The sequence below is a fragment of the Podarcis muralis genome, chromosome 17, assembly GCF_964188315.1.
Source record: "Podarcis muralis chromosome 17, rPodMur119.hap1.1, whole genome shotgun sequence".
Taxonomy (NCBI): Eukaryota; Metazoa; Chordata; class Lepidosauria; order Squamata; family Lacertidae; genus Podarcis; species Podarcis muralis.
Window position 1 is genome coordinate 40,768,080 of NC_135671.1, and position 15,352 is coordinate 40,783,431.

General features: G+C 47.1%; 1 protein-coding gene across 2 annotated transcripts; it reads left to right on the forward strand.

Moving 5' to 3' along the window:
- The first annotated feature begins 288 nt into the window (after positions 1-288).
- LOC114587986 (lysozyme C-like) lies at positions 289-11,396 on the forward strand. Of its 2 annotated transcripts, none has more exons than XM_077921090.1 (4): positions 289-902; positions 8,826-8,987; positions 9,669-9,750; positions 11,208-11,396. In XM_077921090.1, exons 1-4 carry the CDS (start codon positions 371-373, stop codon positions 11,272-11,274), a joined length of 843 nt encoding a protein of 280 aa, XP_077777216.1. In that variant the 5' UTR covers positions 289-370; the 3' UTR covers positions 11,275-11,396. The 2 variants fall into 2 exon arrangements, with proteins under 2 accessions (XP_077777216.1, XP_028568733.2); XM_028712900.2 differs by lacking the exon at positions 289-902 and adding an exon at positions 6,697-6,954.
- The last annotated feature ends 3,956 nt before the right edge of the window (positions 11,397-15,352 follow it).

The following is a 15,352-nucleotide window of genomic DNA, read 5'->3' on the forward strand; positions in this document are numbered from 1 at the left end:
GCAGGAAGTGAGAGAAGGAATATAAGTTTCTACCGTCCCAAACCTGGGGACAGGGTATCGGGACAGAATCTGCTTGAGACGTCCATCGATTGAAAGTGGAGTACTTTGACAGATAGAAAAAAGAAAAGAAAAGAGAAACAAACTAACTTCAATGCCACCTTCTGCATTTCTGCTCTTTAAAGAAACAAAGTATTTGAAATTGAAAGGACTTTGAAATCGAAAGTAGCTTTCTTTGTTTGATACTCTCCTGAAAAATGGATACAAATAGAAATTGTGTCCCCTAGAGGGAGCCTGTCAGTTTGCAGTTTCAGCTTACATATGTGAGGTTTGCACCGTGGGAACAGCCGTTTGACCTTGTTTTTGAACAGAAATGTCTTGGCAGGAAGGTTTGGTGTCTGCCCTTGACAGGACTAATGCTTTGCTGGTGCAGCTGTCTGTGAAAATGAGTCTGATGAATGAAAAATTGGACTTTATGAGTGCTGTGGCCAGTGAATATGATCTAACAGGAAACAAGGATAAAGAAGCTACACTGCAATCAACTCAGGAATTTGGTTTGACAAGGCAAGTTCAAGGGCAGATGGAGAAGGAAGTGGTAGTAGCTATTCCCTACACAACACAAATGGTAAGATCCAAACTTCTACAGGAACAAAAGCTATTGCCTTGGAAGATTGAATTTGGAGAGTGCTGGGAAGTATTTGAAGTTAAGGAAGCTTTCTACTCTAGTGGGACTGTGAAACAGGTGAACAACTATTTGGACAAATACTTTTTGGACTACAAAGACGAAGATCGGGAGTGGAACCAGGGGGAAGGGGACAATCAGATGAAGAAAAATGGAAATTATTACTGGATGGAACCCTCCGGAGACCCACTCCCCCAGAAATTAATAATAAACAAGGAACTGCGTAAGTACAAACAAGAACAAAAAAATCTGCAGAAGGGGCCTAGAAGAGATTTAAGGGCCTCGGACATTAGAACACCAGATTGATGGACTAAGTAATGGACAGAAAGGACTGATATGACCCAAAACCAGGATGAAAATTAGAAATATGAAGGGAATTCTTTATGTTAACTTTGGAATTAGGGTAATATTATTGAAATTTGAGGGATTTTGTCGGAAAGGAACTAAATTGGCTTTAGTAGAAATGTTTTTAAGGAGAAATGCATGAATGTGATGTGTTGTTGAAATTTGAAGATTTTTAACATAAGATAATGTTAAATGGAGTAAGGTTAATTGAATAATAGATTATATTAAAAGAGGGAAAGGCTATGTTGATTAATAAATAAGATAGAGTGTGAAGATTAACTACTTAAACTAAAATTGAGAATTATGGGAAGAATTTGCTGAAATAACGAACTAAACTAGAATACAAAAAGGGGGGTGTGAGGAGGTTCAAGAATTAAGCAAATGAAAAACTGTAATTTGAGACTTGTATTTTCTCTTTTTATTTTTCTAAATTTTTTTTCTGTTTTCCTTTTTGGGTTAGGGTTGGGGTTTTTTATATGTATTGATGAAACTCTGAATAAATATCATTTGAAAGAAAACAAACCCTAAACCTAACCATAGCCCATAACCCTAAACCCACATTGAAATTTCCATGGGGATGAAAAGCATTCCCCAAGCAACACCCTCTGGGAATGACCATCCAAGTAGGACTGGAACCACAGCAAAGCGGTTCCGCCCACCCCTAGTTCAGAGAGCCGCTCCAGAAGGATACCATGGTCGATGGTATCGAAAGCCGCTGAGAGGTAGAGGAGAATTAACAGGGACATGTTTCCCTTGTCTCTCTCTTGACAGAGGTCATCATATAGGGCAGTGTTTCCCAACCTTTTTTGGGCAAAGGCACACTTGTTTCATGAAAAAAATCTCGAGGCACACCACCATTACAGCTCCGTGACGTCAGCGCGCAGCGTCACGCCGGGAGGGACATGAATTGCTAGCAAATTACATAATCACCTCCTTGAGGGCTGGCTCATCTTCTCCGAAGGCAGAACCCCATTAATTAATAGCACAGACCCACACCATAGCCAAGACGAGGGGGGAAAACCTCAGTCATGCACAGTCATGCACATGTGGGGGCTAAATGAGGACGAAGACCGGGCAGAGAGCAGGGTTCAAATCACCCCACCTGGCCAGGACAATCCCTGGGTGCTCCCTTGGGCCACTCGCCTGACCCACCTCGCAGGGCTGTTGTTGCGAGGATAACACGGGGAACCACGCGCGCCCCCGGGAGCTCCTTGGAGGAGAAAGCGGGCGATGAATGCAATGCACGAAATATATGAGAGGCGACCAGGTTTTGCAGGTGAGGGGCCCCCGCCAGCCTCCGCTTCCAACACCCGGCGCAACGACGCCGAAGTTTCCCCCCGGGCTCGGCTCGGGGAGCAGCGCTGCTCCCCCCCGGCTCCCCTTCGCCCTCCCGGCTCTCTCTGCCGCCCACTGGGGACCCCCCTCACCTGCCAAGTCCGGAGCGCCGGTGGAAGTTGCATGCATGCATGCAGGGCGCCGCGTTGCCATTGCATTGCACTGCACTCCATGCAACGCCTGCATGCATGCATTGCCTTGCACGCCCGCCAAGGGGTCTCCCCGCGGTCCGATGCGTCCCCTCCGGCGCGGATGCAGCATTGCAAAAATAACCCCCCCCGACGCAGCCCTACCTGGGGGGCAGCCTCCGCCTCCGCCGCTCCGCCTCCGCGGGGATCCCCGGCCTCCATCCTGCCGCCCGATCTCCGCGGGGGCGCAGGCAGGCTGCGCGGGGTCTGCGCGGAAGAGCCCCTGCCCGCCCGGCCGCCGCCGCCACGCTCATTCCATGGCCGGGAGAAGAGCGCTTCAAACAAAACGCCCGGCCCGCCAGGCCACGCTGGGAAACGTAGTTCGCGCACCCCGCGCGGACGCGGAGCCCAAGGGCGAGGGGACTACGGATCCCGGCAGCCCCCGCGCCGGGGACGGAGGGGGAGAGGCCGGGTGCAGGGATGGAGGGACGGGTGGGCGAGCGAGTGAGTGAGTGGCAGCCGCCAAGCCTTGGCCGAGAGCCAGGAAGGGCCTCCCCAGAGGAGGAGGAGGAGGAGGAGGAGGGAGGCGCAGAGCGGGAGGGAGGGAGGGAACCCCAGGGGTCATCTAGTGACGGCGCCCCAATCGAAAATTTGACTTAAAAAAAAAAATCTTTCAATTTTTTAATTTTTCCCGTGGCACACCAGGCAACATCTCGCGGCACACTAGTGTGCCGCGGAACAGTGGTTGGGAAACACTGATATAGGGTGATCAAAGCAGTTTCTGTGCCAAAACCAGGCCTAAACCCCATTTGAAATGGATCCAGAAGATCAGTTTCTTCCAAAAGCGCATGGATCTGGTCTGTAACCACTCACTCCAAAATCTTGCTCAGGAAAGGGAGATTAGCAACTGTCCATTAGTTAGGAATGTTTTCCGAATCCAGGGAATTCTAAGGAGAATAACAGGAGGAGTCAGAAAACCATGTCAGCAGCTTCCATGCAAAAGCCACTGTGTCCTCCTTGGACCTTTCCACCTCTGCTTTTCAACTTGTGAAGGAGGATGCCCTGTTTCCCTGAGCAATTTGGCAGAATCTCATCCTCTTCTTGCAAACCATGAACTCAATGGGGTGATATGGATGCCTGAATGGGACTCGGATGAGTTCAGCACAGTAGCCGGCTTTTGCCATCTGGAAACTGCCCTGCTGTAGCAATTTGTACTGGGTAGTTGGAGGATAAGTGCCACCTTGGGACTGTAATAATTGCATCCATAATATTGGTATTGGATTCACAATGCATTAGAACCCAGCAGCCTTGTACTTGTCATTGCTTGGGATTTCTAAGAAATAATAGTAATAATAAAATCGGTGCAGTTTTGCAATCTGCCACCTTGATTCAAAATGGCATTGATCTGCGCGAGAGCATAGATGAAGAACTGCTCCTTGATGTCAGGAATCATCACTGGTTGTGGGAGTCCAAATGCATAGCAAGCAAACAATTTTCCAAAATATATAGTAGACGGATATATTACAAATATTTTTATCCCGTCTTTCCAATCTGCTCAAGGCAGATTACAGTCTAAATAATATATTCAACCCAACAGTAAAATACAAGATATGTAAGGCTGAAGGCTGTAGGTGGAATGTTCCAGACTCCTTCTGGGCATTCTCAGGACAGCTGGCTATGAATTACAAGAAATCTAAAGTCATGGTGTTTTCAAGAACTATAGGGCCCATAGATGGTATATGGAGAATCAGTTGATCAAACAAGTTAAAGTCTTTAAACACCTTGGCCTTATTTTTCAGTCAACAGGGTCATGGGGAGCACATCAGAAATATGCAAAGGAAAAGGCATCTCAAAGTGCCAAAATTCTGACACGCTTTTTCCATACAAAGGGTGGCAATCACATACCATCAGCGCTTGAAGTGTTTAAAGCTAAACCCCCAGCACAGTTATTATGTGGGGCTCAGATTTGGACAGGCGCTCACCTTGGATCTACAGAAGCTGTTCAATCTAAGTTCCTAAGGCAGTTTTTTCCTGCTCCATCCTGTGTTCCAAGTGCTTCATTGTGCTTACAGGCTAATTTCCCCTCTGTTGAATTACAGATTTGGTGTAGGGCATTTAATTATTGGCTTCGCCTAAATTTAAACCCCACTGGTCTATTACCTTTAGTATCGCATGAGAGCACTTGGACTAAAATTGTCAACTAAAAGCTTTACTTTTCTGGTTTATTACCACAACAGTTATTAACGCTGGGCTTCTGTAAAGCAAATAATTTAATTAGACAGTGCCTATATGATACTGAGTGACAGAACACTTTGGTCACAATAAGGAAAATTTGTCCATGGTATGATTATTTTCCACCTAGTCATTTTGACACTTTGGCACCCTATTTGCAAAATGTAACAATTCCAAAATACAGGTGCGCTTTCACTTTTGCACTTTTGCACTTTCATCTTCGGCTGTACTGGAGGGTCAGTTTCAAAAAATCCTGCTGGAAAAACAGTCATGTCCATGTGGAGATGGCAGTATTGAGTCAGTGGCTCATGTGCGTCTGGCTTGCACTCTTTACAATGATTTGAGGAGCAAGGTTATGACCCCTCTATTATTGTCCATGCCAGGTCGCCCAGCCACTGCCACAGTGTCCTTTCTCTTGGCAGATCAAGATGAGCAGGTGACAGCAAAAACTGCAAGGTTTTTAGCAGGGGCAATTAGAATAAGAGCTATTATTTGATTATAGCTGTAAGCCTCTAGAATGTATTTTGTACAGTTACCTTTTTACCTCTATCTTCAGTACATTGTATTTTATTTTATCGCTTGGCTAGTGGCTGATGCAAATAAAGATTCTTCTGATTCCGGACTCCTTCTCTTTCTAGCTTTCTAGCTTTCATTTTACACACCCTCTCCCACCCCAAAAATCATTCGGCCAGTTCTTTTTCTCTGTAGACAAAAAGCAAAAGTGCAGGCAGTCTTCCACCTAATGGTCCATGTCTATGCAGGGCTTCCCTTGTACTTGGTCTGGAAAATCCATTTACTACAGAAAGCTGCTGCTTAACTTCTTTCAGGCCTGAGATCCTGCCTGCATGTTACACCTCTAAGTAAAGATTTGCACCGGCTGCCAATCTGCTACCAAGTTCAAGGTTTTAACATTTGTATGAAAATCCCTTATTGAAGCCAGTTTCTTTGCCCCATAGCTTACATTTTCAGTCTGCAGAAGTTGCACTTTCACACTTGCCATATAACGTTCTGCACCCATGAGGATGCTTCCCTCAAAGAATTCTGGGCACTGCAGTTTACCCCTCAGGGAGTTACAATTCCTGTCAAACTACCATGCCCAGCATTCTTTGAAGGAAAAGATGTGCTCTGAAGATGCTTTAAAGGCAGGGTCATGCCACATAATATAGGGCTGCTTTCTGTTTATGGAGAACTAATGTGCAAGTATGACGCCACTTGGCACCCTTCCCAGCGGTGAAGGAACAGTCTGTGCCGCTGGAGCCAGATGACTCCTTTGCAAACAGCCAGGTGCCAGATTTTCCACTGGACACAGAATAAGAAGCAAGAATCAAACCACCTCACTGTTTGCTCTGGGTTCAGAAGGTGGGAAGATAAAAGTCAGGAGGCAATCCTAGGAAAGTCCTTTTGACTAGGTCATGAAAGTTGTCAAGGATAACTCTGCAGGCTCATAGAGAGGTAACCAATCACTATAGGAATAGGAGGAGGAGGTGGCCATGTGATTGTCAGGTGAGAGGCCCCACCCATTTGTCAACATTGGCTCACAAGGCTGATTCTGGTCAGGATCTGACCCACGGAGTCAAAAGGTTTCCATACCCCTGTGCTAGTGCAACAATTTCATTGAATATAGCCCGTTGAAATTAATGAACATGACAAAATGAGGTCCATTAATTTCAGTGGGTCTATTCTGAGTAAGACTTGGTTGAATACCACCCATAGAAAGTTCCCATAAACTGCCTTATTTGTGCATTAAAATTAAAATTCTAATACAGGAATAAAATTGATTATATTGTGAATTTATCAAATATAGTATGGCAATACTTTTTTTTTTTAAAATGAATTAATTACAATCTAGTAATACAACTTGGAAGCTGGAGCTACAGCTCTCAGCCCTCTGCCACAGGGAAGGGGACCCAGGGAGTCACACCTGCTGCTTCTTGTTGACGCACACATGCTGATTAGCTAAGCAAGGTCAGGGCCAACGTCCTCAAAGGTCTCTTGAAGTCCTACCGACTTGGCTGCTTTCCAGAGGAGTGCCAAAGAGCCTCTATAAAAGTAGCGTGACACCCTCACCTTGCTCCTTGCCCTCCTGAAGTGCAACGATGAAGGCTCTTTGGCTGCTGCCCTTGCTCACCGGTCTCCTCGCCACAGGAGAAGGCCTGGTCTATGGGCGCTGTGCGCTGGCTCAGAGGCTCCAGCAGCTGGGCTTAGATGGTTATGCTGGCTACAGCCTGGCCAACTGTGAGTCCACTAGAGGACATCTGGGTCTTGACTAGGCAGGCATGATGAAAAGACAGAATTTATCTGAGAGTGGGGCGTGCGGGGTGTGTGTGTGTGCGTGTGTGTGTGCGTGTGCGCACGCACACACACACACACACACACACACACACACACACTCCATTTGGGGTGAGTATTTGATCTTCTGGGTCTCCCTGACCATGTGTCTGGCTGTCATTATGAGGGGAAGGTGGCCTCCCTCCACATTTCTATAGCTACTCTGCAACATGCTCTGCTGCATCCTGCTATAGCAGGAGTCCTCAAATTTTTTAAACAGGGGGCCAGTTCACTGTCCCTCAGACACTGTTGGGGGCCGGACTAAAGAGGTGCCAGAAACATGCTCTTTTTCATGTTGTTGTGTTTTTTTAAAAAAACCTTGTTTCAAAATAGTAGCCAGAACAGACACACAACAGGCGCTTCAGTAATAATATAAATTACCTATACCTCACCTTTATACTTCATTTCTTCTTTTGATGTTGTTGTTCCTCATGCATGTGACTTTCTCTGCATTGAAGTTTATTTTCAAACTTGGGGAAGTTTGGGTGGAGAGCTTTCTTTTAAAGATTAACCCTCCACTATTTACATGGAGATTCCCTTGTACAATAAACTGTTGTGATTCAGACCTCTCTTCTTGCTAATTCTATTGCATATGTTGCCTGTGTTTTTGGTGCTTCCCTAACTTTTAAGGTTGCCCAGGTTGCCGCATGGGACTTGTGTGCGCAACCGGTCGGTGAGGCGCTGCTCTGGCGAGCATGGAGCCGGCCTGAGGGGAAGGGAGGAGGGCAAGGGCTGGCGTGGAAGGGGGTCCTTTGCCGCCGTCCCCCCCTCTGGTGGCTTAAAGGGGCCGTGCGCCGTTATCAAGCAGCTGGTGCTGACAGTAGCAAGCGCGTTATCAGGCCTTTGTTACATTCACGTGTTTTACCTCAGGGCTCTTCCTGCCCAGCCGTTTCCGAGCCTCAGGCCTTGCAGGCGGGCCAGGTTCAGGACCCTGGCAGGCCAGATCTGGCCCGCTGGCCATAGTTTGAGGACCCCTGTGCTGTAGGGTTGCAGGAGTAGGGTTTAAATGATGGTGTGAATGAGTGAACTGGGGTGAAGAGGATGGTTTGTGCATCCATCTGGGGAGAAGTGGAAGGATGCAGCCTAGAGGTGGATGGGATGAAGCCAGGGGCATTTCTTGGAGATGGAATTGTTCAGAGGTGGAACAAAATTGAAATGACTACTGTAGTAGTCTGAACGCCAACAGCATGATTTCCATTCTGGTTTGTTTTCTGTGTCCTCCCCCCGCCCCAGATGCTGCGTCAGGTGTGGGGCAGGTAGCTGACACAACAAGCTGCATTTTAGGAAATCCCGCCCCCCTTTTTAGACAACTATGGAAAGGTGCAGGGGTTCTGTCTTCTTTTGCACCCGGCTATTGTTAAAGGAGAATTAGTGGATACTCTCTGAAGACCATCCCCCCAAAAGATATCTCCCTCAAGGCAGCTGCAGCTGTGGAAAAACCAAAACACCCTGAGTGGCTTCACACACAGACCTGCTCCAAACCAAGCATGATCCCAGGGGCAGAGGTGGGGATGCAGCTCAGCAGAATCCCAGGTCCAGTCATGCATTGCCCATCTGGTAGCATGAGGTCAGCTATTGCCATTCCTGCTTGTGAGGAGGAGGTCAGGCTCCTCAACTGTCCTGGAACAGGCAGAGAAGGGTGGGTCCGGATCACTGACTCTCTGAACAGCTCCTGATAAGGCAGGGGTTTGAAACACCTGCAGGGAGGAGGTGAAGAATGGGGCATGCTTCCCAGACTGTGTGCACTTAGCTCTGCTCTGATTATGTATCTGTCTCAGGGGTCTGCACGGCCTGCCACGAGAGCAGCTATAATACTGCTGCCACGCACTACAATGACTACGATGGCAGCACTGACTTTGGTATCTTCCAGATCAACAGTCGTTACTGGTGCCAGGATGGCAGTCAGCCGAGTTCCAACATGTGCAGAATTCACTGCTCTGGTGAGAATCGGCTTCCCCTGGAGAGAGTTTTGCCTCATTCAGAGATGGAGAACCTTTGGCCTACCAGATGTTGGCTGGGGCTGATGGAAGCTAGACTCTAACGACATCTGGAGGGCCACATGTTCCCCACCCTGATCTAAATTGTGATGTAAGCCACATCAAACACTTTTGGGAGACAGAAAGGACCAGTTGTCCTTCCTCACCTTCTGCTCTTTGCAGGTGTGGAGTCCACAACCCCAAAGGTAGAAAGTAGGATAGCCGTGGGTCAGCAGTCTGGCCTGACCGTATTTGTACATTGATGTATCTGCTGGCTGGGGCTTCCTCCTTGAAATGCCACCCCCCCAACCAGGGGATTTCAAGTTACACATGTAACTGAACATTGTAGGAGTGAGACCTCAGCAAATGCATTTATTTGACTTGGAATTCATAAGGGTATAGAAATATTGCATCCTTCTTGATGCAACAGGGCATTTCAAATTGCATGCTAATGGGCAGTGGGTCAGTGACAACCATGGATGGGTCAAGCGATATTGTTTGGCCTACTTTACACCCTCCCTTTTTACCTTTTTAATCCTTTTTTTACCTACCTGCACCCACGCCCCGTCACCACAAAACTTATCCAGACCTATAGCATCCCAGCAGGGACCTTTCATGTCTGTATTCCATCTTCTTTCCTTGCAGAACTGCTGACAGACAACGTCGCTCCAGATGTGGCTTGTGCTAAGATTGTGGTCGACAACTCAGAGGATGGAATGGGTGCCTGGTAAGAAGTCTGTTGGGAGAAAACTCTTAGTGGCGTTTCCTTGCAAGAGGTGTAGGCATCTGCCCAGACACCCAGTCACTGCAGAAGCACAAGGTCATGCTGGAAATGGGAAATGGCCTGTAACATGGCTGTTCCCAAAGTGTGAGCTGGGGAATACTGTGAGGCCATTAGATGATGACCATGGTGTGCAGTGACTGGACTACGGGGTCTAGGCTAGTCCACTAAATGTTCCCCTGGTGCCCGGGAAGCTTCTGCCTGGTGTGAAGCTCACATGTGCAATGTCAGGACATCACAGTTTCACATGCATGACATTGCCCCCCCCCCATCTCCCTCACAAGCTGTTGCCTCTGGCCCTAACTGTTCCCCTAGGAAAACTTTCAGCGCTTGCCACTGGACAGTGGTGGCCTTTGGGATCTCAATTTTCAGCAGTGTCTTGTGCTACGCTAACATTTGGGAGGGGGATACCTTTGGCACTCCATTCTACATCATTGTTTTGGTGCCCTGTGTGGTTGAACTGGTCACACTACCAGCCTTAGCATTAGAGAACTGCTACTCTGACACAATAGGGATGTGGGTGGCGCTGTGGGTTAAACCACAGAACCTAGGACTTGACGATCAGAAGGTCAGCGGTTCGAATCCCTGTGACGGGGTGAGCTCCTGTTTCTCGGTCCCTGCTCCTGCCAACCTAGCAGTTTGAAAGCACGTCAAAGTGCAAGTAGATAAATAGGTACCGCTCTGGTGGGAAGGCAAACGGCGTTTCCGTGTGCTGCTCTGGTTTCGCCAGAAGCGGCTTAGTCATGCTGGCCACATGACTGTATGCCGGCTCCCTCGGCCAGTAAAGCGAGATGAGCGCTGCAACCCCAGAGTTGGCCACGACTGGACCTAATGGTCAGGGGTCCCTTTACCCTTTACCTTACTCTGCCACAAGAAACAAGTGACTGTGTCACCTAAGGGCTTCTCTGAGTCCACATCTGCAAGAGAGGCCTGCCTGCTGTACCTCTGTCTGATTCACTGGTCTTGGTTCCTTATGCAAAGCCTGCCCTGTATTTAGGGGATTTCTGTCTTATACCCATGCGGGGTCTGACCAGATCATTAACATCCCCAGCAGAATCACCCTCCCTCTGCGGAGGCTGCCATTTTTTGTTAAGTCTATTTATATTTATATCTGACTCTTTGTATTAGTGACAATGTTCAGGGCAGCGTGTGTGTGTGTGTGTGTGTGTGTGTGTGTGTGTGTGTATTTTAAACCATCATAAACATTTTAATAATAATAATAATTAGAGAGGGGTGAAAGCAGATAAAGCAAAGGCTGAGTTCAACACATTCCTCCAGCTTCAGGTCATGGCCAGCTTCAAGCCAAATTGAGAAAAAAAGAACAACTAGCTATGTTTTAAGTTGGTAACATGTACACAGCGTGTTGTTGGATGTGTCCTAATCTGTTTTATTTTCATTTCCAGGGTGGCATGGAGATTATATTGTCAAGGGCGGGACCTGTCTCAATATGTTGCAGGATGCAATGTGTAGAGAAACACTGCCCCCTGGTGTCAGCAGGGATGCTAATAAACCAAGTCCACACTCATTATTAGGGTTATTATCTGGCAAGAAACAGCTCTGCTGAGTTCCAGAAATAAATGCATTAAAACACAGTTGAGACCTGTCTTTACACTGGAGGGGGTGCACCTTGGGAGGAGCTGCTGCAAGGATGCCCTAGGCAGGTGAACTCCTGGGTTATTCGTGCAGGTTGCAGAAAGGTGGTAGGAACTATTAGAAGATGACCTGCTCATTGAGCCATTGTTATTGTTGCTGTTCTTGTTTACATTTCTTGCTTGCCTTCCACCAGCAAGTCCCACAGCAGCTTATAACAATTTAAAACTCAGTCACAGGAATAGGGGGGCCCCCGAGAAGACACATCCCAGTGCCAAAGGTCAGGGTAGAGAAGTGTGTGTCTTCAGCACTCGCTGAATATATATATAAATATAGGATAGGGGACACCTGGATTAGTAGCAGTACATGTGAAGAGGATTTGGGGTCTTGGTGGACCACAAGTTTAGCATGAGTCAACAGTGTGATGCAGCAGGAAGAAAGAAAAAAAGCTAATGCTATTCTAGGCTGCATCAACCGAAGTATAGTACAGTGGTACCTCGGGTTCAGGCGCTTCAGGTTACAGACTCCGCTAACCCAGAAATAGTACCTTGGGTTAAGAACTTTGCTTCAGGATGAGAACAGAAATCGCGCAGCAGCAGGAGGAGGCCCCATTAGCTAAAGTGGTGCTTCAGGTTAAGAACAATTTCAGGTTAAGAACGGACCTCCAGAATGAATTAAGTTCTTAACGTGAGGTACCACTGTATACCCATTTCCTTGCTCCAAGTTTGAAACGTTCAAAACTTCTTGTAAGGACAATTTGGTGAGGGGGGTGTAGGGATGGCAGAGAGGGAAGGGTTTAGGCACCCCCCCCCACTGCCTGTCAGGGCTCTGTCTTCAGCCACTCTCCAATCTAAACAAAAAGGGCCATTCATGCATAGCTTGGTCCCACAGTTCCACCTCCAGTCCCCTTGAGCTCAAACAATGTGTGTGCTTACCAGGGCCAGATTTAGGTTTGATGAGGCCCTAAGCTACTGAAGGTAATGGGGCTCTTTATATAGCAGGCGGGGCCCATTACTAACATCATAGGAGCCTACAAACTAAAACACTGTTGCTGTATGTAGGTTTTATTTTGCTTGTTTTTTTATCTTCTATTTTGGAAATGTACATACAGTCCCCCCCCCCCTTAAAGTCTTTTGGGGGGTGGGGCCCTAAGCTATAGCTTGTTTAGCTTATACGTAAATCTGGCACTGGTGCTTACCATTCTAAAAGCTCTTGTGGACCACAGCCAGCCATGGGCAAGCTAGAAAAGGAAAAGGCGTATCAAGTTTATTCATGACGTTATTCAGAAATTTAGGCGCAGGTGAAACAACCTGGGAGCCCAGCTGCACTCCCATCTTGCAGAGCAGGCAAATGCACAGGATGCCCTCTCACCCTTTGCACGGGGCACCTGAGAACAGAGACGACGTGGGGGTGAAGTATGCACCCTTGGGCCACCTCGACCTAGAAGAGGTGGGGTCTGCCTCAAGGGTGCCTTTCTTGGGGGCCCTCACTGTGTGACAGAGCACATGCTGTACAAGCAGAAGGTCCCAGCTTCAAATCTACACTTAGGACTCAGAGCGGCCACGACTGGACCTAATGGTCAGGGGTCCCTTTACCCTTTACCTTTTTACACTCATCAATTATATCATTATAACTGCATTATAAACATGTGACACCAGATGGCGTTGTAGAGCTGTGATCTGTCACCAGGGGGATTTTGCATTGAGAGCTTTTATAGCATTTTTTTCCTACAGCGTTTTTTAACAATGTAGATCCAGTCTAAGAAGGGATCACGAGCTGATACTGAGAAAGACCATTGCCCAACACACCTCGGAGAGCCACTGACAGTAATAATAAGCAACACCTGGTTGACACCACATTTGGGTCCCCTCCACAATGCAGGAACAGGCACCAATGCCCCTCCTTAAGCAAGTTCAGGCCTCCATTCGGAGTGAGCTCCGTGGAAGCCTCACATCTGACCCACATCTCACTCCCCGCAAGAGGGGAGTGAGATATTGAGAGGCAGGGGCAGCCCACAGGATTCTGGAACATGGTTCTGTTTCCCAATATACTTGTACAGCGGTCACACTTCTCCATGCATTTTACTGCTTAAATCTGACTTACTAGATTCTATTCCTTTTTTTAGTTTTAATAGAAATGTTTGGATCATGTTTTTATCATTTTATATTTTGTGATTGTATCAGCGGGGGTGAACCATCTTTAGTCATAATTTTTTCTGCACCACCTTGATATCAAACATTTAATTAATGAAGGGCAGCTTAAAATTCTTCACAAATAAAGAAAGGTGTCCTACTTCACATACAACAGCCATTCATTGGAAGCACTGCCTGGTCCCGATCCACTAGAAGAACTATAAGGAAGGAGAGGGCCTTGAAGTTGTTCAACAGCTGGCAACATCTGGACAGCAGATGAACAAGCATTCAAGTCAATGTAAAGATCTCCACCGCATTCCCAGAAGCCTGCTTTTAAATTTGAAAGCATAGCTTTCTGAATAAACATACTTGCAGTCATCAGAAACAGACTGTGACTGAGGAGTGCATGCTAGAGATTATGAAAACCTGGCTAAGAAAGGCATAAACTTACCATAAAAAACCACAGCTCCACTATAGAGGGAATGAGACTTATTCAAGGCTTCAAATTATTAAAGATTCCAGAAGCATCATTATTCAATTAAAAAAATATTATCACCATTAGCAATACAGTGGTACCTTGGGTTAAGAACTTAATTCATTCCAGAGGTCCATTCTTAACCTGAAGGACCACTTTAGCTAATGGTGCCTCCTGCTGCCACCGCGCGATTTCTGTTCTCATCCTGAAGCAAAATTCTTAATCTGAGGTAATATTTCTGGATTAACGGAGTCTGTAACCTGAAGCACCTGTAACCCGAGGTACCACTGTATATCACCAGGTACATCAGCTGCTTTCCCATAACCCTTAGAGGGAGAAGACAGAGGGGTTGGGGGAAGAACCAAGCTTATTCATTAATGACCTCTATACCTCCCTCCTCAGATGTCCATCAAAGTCAAATAGACACTTGTTGTTTAGTCATTTAGTTGTGTCCGACTCTTCATGACCCCATGGACCAGAGCACGCCAGGCACTCCTGTCTTCCACTGCCTCCCGCAGTTTGGTCAAACTCATGCTGGTAGCTTCGAGAACATTGTCCAACCATCTCGTCCTCTGTCATCCCCTTCTCCTTGTGCCCTCCATCTTTCCCAACATCAGGGTCTTTTCCAGGGAGTCTTCTCTTCTCATGAGGTGGCCAAAGTCTTGGAGCCTCAGCTTCAGGATCTGTCCTTCCAGTGAGCACTCAGGGCTGATTTCCTTCAGAATGGATAGGTTTGATCTTCTTGCAGTCCATGGGACTCTCAAGAGTCTCCTCCAGCACCAGAATTCAAAAGCATCAATTCACAGCTGATGGCAATTAAAAAGCCCACACCTTGTCTCTGATGGGAGGTGAATGAAAGGGAGCTCCCCAATGGATCAGTGGTACTTTAGGCCTGACAAAAGATATATACTTCTGTGTCCTTGTCTCACTGCATGTCCAATCCAACTTGGGCATCCTTGCCATTTGTTAGGACGTAGGGTGCTGCAACAAAATGTAGCAGTGTGTCCCTGATGTGCATATGTGAGCTGGGCCTGTGGCTGAGGGCCCTGGCAAATAAAAGTTAGAACCAAAGACAGGAGATTTTGCTCAAACTTGGATCTATTCTTAGTACTTTTACTATTTTGCATTTAAAGTATTTGCCTATTATTCAAAGTCTTATTACAAGGGTACCCACTCTACATGAACTCAACAGAGCATGAGGCTTCCGAATGGAACTGATTACTGTATTTTTCGCTCTATTGGACGCAGTTTCCCCCCTCCAAAAATTGAGGGGAAATGTGTGTGCGGCCTATGGAGCAAATGCAGGCTTGTGCCCTACGGCAGGGAGAGGCTGCACGGGGCCATGGCTTCT

What these genes read in the sequence shown, in the direction of transcription:
- LOC114587986 (XM_077921090.1), top strand. Translation starts at nt 371, where the DNA reads ATGTCTTGGCAGGAAGGTTTGGTGTCTGCCCTTGACAGGACTAATGCT. An exon ending in AATAATAAACAAGGAACTGC is followed by an intron (nt 903 to 8,825) that starts GTAAGTACAAAC and finishes TATCTGTCTCAG; the next exon opens with GGGTCTGCACGGCCTGCCAC. An exon ending in GTGCAGAATTCACTGCTCTG is followed by an intron (nt 8,988 to 9,668) that starts GTGAGAATCGGC and finishes CTTTCCTTGCAG; the next exon opens with AACTGCTGACAGACAACGTC.